General features: G+C 37.3%; 1 protein-coding gene across 1 annotated transcript; it reads right to left on the reverse strand.

The window, feature by feature from the left end:
* Positions 1 to 4,840: 4,840 nt before the first annotated feature.
* On the reverse strand, positions 4,841 to 5,410 carry LOC134381264 (FUN14 domain-containing protein 2). Its single transcript, XM_063101343.1, has one exon. It carries the CDS (start codon positions 5,408 to 5,410, stop codon positions 4,841 to 4,843), a length of 570 nt encoding a protein of 189 aa, XP_062957413.1.
* Positions 5,411 to 6,458: the final 1,048 nt, after the last annotated feature.

Consider the following 6,458-nt stretch of genomic DNA (forward strand, 5'->3'; position numbering starts at 1 on the left):
GATTATATCAAACTAAAAAGTTTCTGCACAGCAAAAGAAACAATCAACAGAGTGAAAAGACAACTTACAGGGTGGGAGAAAATTTTTGCCAACTATGCATCCGACAAGGGACTAATATCCACAATATACACAGAACTCAAGCAATTACACAGTAAAAAAAAAGAATGACCCAATTAAAAAATGGGCAAAGGAGCTGAATAGACATTTTTCAAAGGAAGACATACAAATGGCCAACAGATACATGAAAAAATGCTCAACATCACTAGTCATCAGGGAAATGCAAATTAAAACCACATTGAGATACAACCTCCCTCCAGTTAGACTGGCTATGATCAAATAAGACGGTGAATAACAAATGCTGGCAAGGGTGTGGAGAGAACGGAACACTACTGCACTGTTTGTGGGAATGTAAATTAGTACAACCCCTTTGGAAAACAATTTGGAGGTTTCTCAAACAACTACGGATAAATCTTCCATATGATCCAGCAATCCCTCTTCTGGGTATATATCCAGAGGAATAGAAATCATCATGTCAAAGAGATACCTGAACTCCCGTGTTTATTACAGCTCTGTTTACAATAGTCAAGATGTGGAACCAACCTAAATGTCCACTAATAAATGATTGGATAAGGAAACTGTGGTATATATACCCTATGGAATACTACTCTGCCATTAAAAAGAATGAAATACTCCCATTTGCAACAACATGGATGAATCTGGAGAAACTTATGTTGAGTGTAACAAGCAAAGCACAGAGGGATAAATCCTCATGTGCTCACTCATATGTGGGAGCTAAGAGAGAAAGAAGGAAGGAAAGAAAGACCACAGTAGTCCCATGATCCAACAAGGGGAGGGAACATTCCTAGGACTACAAATTGAACTTGAGGGAAGAGGGGGAGGGGGAAGGAGGTTGGGGGATAATTAGAAGGGGACAAAGGGTACAAAAGCAATTTCTGGTAATGGGTATGTCCCCAATATGAATCTGGCCCCCACATCGTGGGCAGGAGGGGGGACAATCAGCTTTGTATCCCATGAATATTCGAAATAAATAAAATTTAAAAATTAAGAAAAAAGGAAATTAAGACTTAAAATAGTACCTAAGAAAGAAGTTAATGTTTAAGAATGATACTGTAACATGCTACATACACATTAAAAGTGATAGACAAAATTAAGCTTTAAGATCTATAGCAGCCTATACAAAACAGAAAAACAGGTAGCAATTTAAGTATTACAAGACACAAACAAACCAATACTCAGAAAAACCCCAGCGGATACTAAGATGGTAGACTTCAAAAAGAAGTCAATGAATACTATGATAACATCCTCAACTACACAGCAAAAAAGTTGATAAAACAATTTTTCAGTACATCCTTAACATAAGCCAATGCTAGCATAACAAATCACAACAAAATAGTCATTGGGAAGAATAATATAATCCAGATATGTATAGCATTGATTAATCCAAGAATATAAGGTTAAAAGTTTTAAACTTTGTCCTATATAGACTACTGGGAGACTTTTACACATGACACCTACTTTTTTTTTTTTTCCCTTTTTATTTCTTTTTTTATTAGCTCCCACATACAAATGAGTGCATGTGGTATTTCTCTTTCTGTGCCTGGATTATTTCACTTATAATTTTCTCTAAGTTAACCCACATTGCTGCAAATGGTAATATTTCATTCTTTTTTATAGCAGAGTAGTATTCCATTGTGTAACTATATCACATTTTCGTTATCCTCTCATCTGATGATAGGCATTTAGGTTGATTCCTACTCTTGGCTATTATTTACAGAGCTGCAATAAACATTGGAGTTCAGGTGTCCCTTCGACATGATGATTTCCATTCCTTTGTGTATGTACCAGCAGTGGGATTGCTGGGTCATATGGCAGTTCTATCTGTAGTTGTTTGAGGAACCTCTGTACCATTTTCCATAATGACTGAACCATTTCACAGTCCCACCAACAGTATAGGAGGGTTACCCTTTCTCCTCATACTCGCCAGTATTTATTATTCAACTCCTACATATTTAAAGGCAGACAACTGATATAAGACTTTTTCCAGCCCCCTCCTTGTTTCAAAAATACAAGACCTTTGGAATGGTTTCATCTGTCAGCATATGGACATTGCCCTTAGAATTTCTCTTTTAACCCTAGCTGTATAAAAGCTACAACTCATTCTTAAGTGGTTTTCCTCCATGAGTTCCCAACCATATTTTGAAGCAACATGACCTTTAAGGAAAATGCAGTGTTGCAGAAATCATCTATCAGAACTTGGAAAGCTTTAACCTGGAAAGATAGACAACTGGTTGTCAAGAGCACTATTTGCTTCTAAATTTTTAATGGAGATTTGCATTTACTTCATACCCCATGCATAATTGGAAGGTCTGTTTGGTAGAAATGGCAGTCCTTTCTGAAGAAGGTACTACTGCAATAGCCAAAAGGGAAACAGGTCATGATTTAATAATCTTGTTTGGTGGAAATTTCATGACATCTGCCAACACTATATATAAAGAAAGCTTTTTTCAGTCCTTCACTTTTATGACTGGTGAATTAACTCATATATTTTACAAAAAAAGTACTCCATACTGTAACGATTTCCATCTTCTGACATCTTCTTCATGCATATCTTTGTCAGCTTAAGATATGACACTTATCAATTATAAGTGAATGAGGGTATATAAAAAATGTAAAAATGCTATTTTACATTAGGAAGATGTAAAAAGCCTTAGCAGAAATTGACAAAAATTGCCAAATACAAATCCTCACCTTTACCCTGAAATTGACAACTTAAAGTTGAAATTTCTCACACAAGGCTTGTTGAACAGCCTTAAAATGAACAGGAAATCTAATTTACCTGAATTGTGATATATATTCATATTTTGTTAATTTTACATTTTTTGAATAGTATAATACATTAGTTATTTTATAGTAATATATTTTATACTTTATTTCTTTATGTTATGCATTTTATATTTAAGACTTTATAGTCATATAAAATTATAAAAAGATATAACTCCTTTCAATATGATGAATAACATTACCTGATAAGTGTTAAATATGGTAACCCTTATTAAAAAACAAAGAAAGTTGAAAGGAAATAATCTAGTAAAATAAATAATAATCTTTAAAACAATTTATGCCATGTTATTTAGGGCAGAGTTATGTAAGGTCCAGAAAGGAATACAGTACTATAATTCAAGTAGTTAAACCATTCCATAAGCAACAGCAATATCCTTGTTACAGTACAGTGTTCCTATAATAGAATCTTTTTAAAATAGCTTGCCTAAAAAATTCAACTAAAACTGTGATTATGAATATGGGCTATGAATAGTGTTATTGTGGAATCTATCAAATCAATAGATGGTTCATTGTTTTTTAGCTAAAATTTTTTTGGAGATATTTAGGTTTATTTCTACACTTGCTATGTAACTTTGTTGTTCTTATATTCATGTATTAGAACCTATAACCATATACAAACAAAATAAATTTTTTTTGTTCAATTTCCTTTTTTTAACAAATACATAAAGTTACAGTGTTTACTCTCTCCTACACGCCTACTAAAGCAATTTTTTCTTTTTCAATTGTGCACATGTGTATGTGTGTGTTGCTATGATGTAGCAGGTTTAGTGATTTTTAAAACTGACAAAATATTTAATATACTTTCTTCAGCACCATTATAACTATCACTAAAGGTTGTTTACCTGATACTAGCCCACCACTTTCTAAATACTTGGGGGAAAAAAAAAAAAAAAAACAGAGAAAGGAAGCAATGAAATCAAAGAGCTTTGAATTAATGAAAAGAAAGTTCCAAAGTAACTAAGAGAAGTTAATGGTTATATACTAGTGCCCAAGAGGAAAGAGTTTGTCGAATCTCTCATTGGACTCTTTTTATGTTCCATATATATTTATTTTTAACAACCAGACAATTTTATTGTAAAAAATACTCCATGAGGATTTGGAGATTCTACAAGATATGTAACTTTGTAGAAGAATATATAGAAAACGTGGGTTTATTATAAAGTCAATATAATCCCATACAGTGAAATATTATGCAGCTATTTAACTTCTATAATACAAAAATTGCTTATAATATATTATAAAATGAATAGAACCTGTGAACACAGTGCTATTCCATTTTTTAAAAATAAATATATACACACACACAAAAACACGTGCATTCTAAAGGTGAAGGGAAAAACTAAACAAATTCTTATTATCACTGAGTAATTGAAGAGGGGGTTTGGTTTTTATCAAACTTACACTTTCCATATTCCCCAATTTTTATGCAGTCAACATACATTAACTATTGATGAAAAATTTAATGTTGAGACAATATAAAATAGAAAAAGCAAGAATTATTCCAAATCATTAACACCCAGGTGGAGATTTCATTTATTTTTTTTTTTGCATGCTTAATGGCAAATGTATTCAGGTCCTTTCCATGCAGCACATGATAAGGCATCTATGTGCTTATTTCTTTTCCAGATCAACAGTATGGACAACCTTTGAGGATCCATTCATCTCCACGGAGAGCCATCTTGCAACGTGTTCTGATAAGCACCTTACGTAGGGGGCAAAGGAACATTCTTGCTACGTACCTATTGGCCAAGTGGGGAGTGCACTGGCAGGAGAGCTAACGCCCACTGTCTCCTCCGTCGCTATCAAGCTCATCGTGGGGCTGTTTTAACTTGTACCAACAGATGCCTAAAGAAGCCATTCAGATTTGCCACAGCAGGGGGGACGGCACAGGAGAAGAGGAAGAGGAGAGACCTGATGTCCTATGATGGAGGCTGCTGGCTGGGAAAAACTGGGAACAATCAAAGTGAAGTCCTTCTCCTTAGGATGCCATGCCGAGTAGAAAGCCTCCGAAAAACCCCCCAGTCATTAGGACATTCTTCTTCACGAATGACACCACCTCCTCAGCTTTGCTCTTGACCTCGGTAGGTATCTGGTTGCTCCTACGAATCTTCAGCTGCTCTCTGGCTTGCTTCATGTCCTTCTCGACCCGCTGCCAGTCCACTTTGATGTAACCGCTCTGGTTCGCAAGCTGAAGGAGAAAGAATCCGCCTCCTACAGCCGTTGCAGCCAACTTGCCAACCTTCTGGAATATGAAACCCGTGCACCATCCAGTGACACCTCCGATTAACAGCTGGGTTGCCACGCTGTACTTCTCAGCCGATGGTGCAGATTCCTGCCCAAACAGCCTGCGCCACCATGGCTGCTTTTTACCAAATTCTGTAAGGTTCAGAGACTCAAAATTCCCCTCAAAGTTTCCTTGACTGGACGCGGCCATTTCAGCGAGCTCGTCTCGCGAGGACGCCGGCAGAGGATCGGAGCGGGAGGACCCGGAGTGGCGCGTCGCTGTCGCCGCCAGCTGGCTGCCGGCACGTGGGGCAGATGTTTCCATTCCCACGGCGGCAGCGGAAGAGGCCGGGCGGGGCGCGGGGCTGCGGCTTCCCGCCCCCGCCAGCAGCCAGGTCATAAGGCTCAGTGGGTGGCGTCACAGGCCCCCGCGGCCCAGGTAGAGAATTTTACCCTCCAATTGTTACATCCCTGCACTTGGTCAGTGTAAGCAAATCCATGTCAATAATTATTCTTAATTTTGCTAAAAATAAATAAGCAAAACTAAATGTTCTGCATAAGATGGCTAAGCTGTATTAGTCAGTTTCTGTTGCTTAAGATACCTGAAACAGCTTTGTATCCATGAATATGCATGATCAATAAAAAAAAAAAAAAAAAGAATACCTGAAACTGGCTGAAACTGGGTAATTTATAAAGAAATGAAATTTATTTCTTACAGTTTTGGAGACTAAAGTCCAAAGTCCAAGGAACACATCTGGTAATGGTCTTATACAGCAATGAAGGGTGTCACATGGGCTGAGCAGGAGGGCCAGGCTTCTCACACACTCTTCTTACAAAGCCATCATAACCCCATCACACCCATGACCACCCATTAACCCATCAATGGATTAATCCATTCACGAGAGTACAAAAATTTCAACATTTTTCTTAGGATTTAAGGTAACCCAGAAGGAAAAAAGATGCAGCAAACATGGCAGGGTATATGATCCCCCGTGTCACTCCCCTTGACAAGAAATCAACTAGTAAAGCACAAAATTACCATACCGGCATCATCAGAGCTTAAGGGAAGGGGGAAAGAGGCCCACAGAGCCCACGAAGAGATAGAAAGCCACCACAGATGGGAGGAAGAATCACTTCAAACAGTCCCAGCTGCTCCCCTGAGACAGTGTGGTGTAGCACACCAAGAAAAGAAAAAAAACTAAGCAGACTATACTTTGATGTCATCCCCACACGTTTTTGGCATTTTGTTTTAACATTGCCTATATGTTATTATCTTTAATAGGTTTATTCTTTAGTCTTATACTAATGATATAAGTGGCTTATTCATCACCTTTACAGCACTGGAGTATTCTGAATTTGTCTGTGTACTTACT

This window comes from Cynocephalus volans, chromosome 6 (genome assembly GCF_027409185.1).
Source record: "Cynocephalus volans isolate mCynVol1 chromosome 6, mCynVol1.pri, whole genome shotgun sequence".
Taxonomy (NCBI): Eukaryota; Metazoa; Chordata; class Mammalia; order Dermoptera; family Cynocephalidae; genus Cynocephalus; species Cynocephalus volans.

Coding starts and splice junctions, on each gene's coding strand:
- LOC134381264 (XM_063101343.1), bottom strand. CDS start 5,410: ATGGAAACATCTGCCCCACGTGCCGGCAGCCAGCTGGCGGCGACAGCG.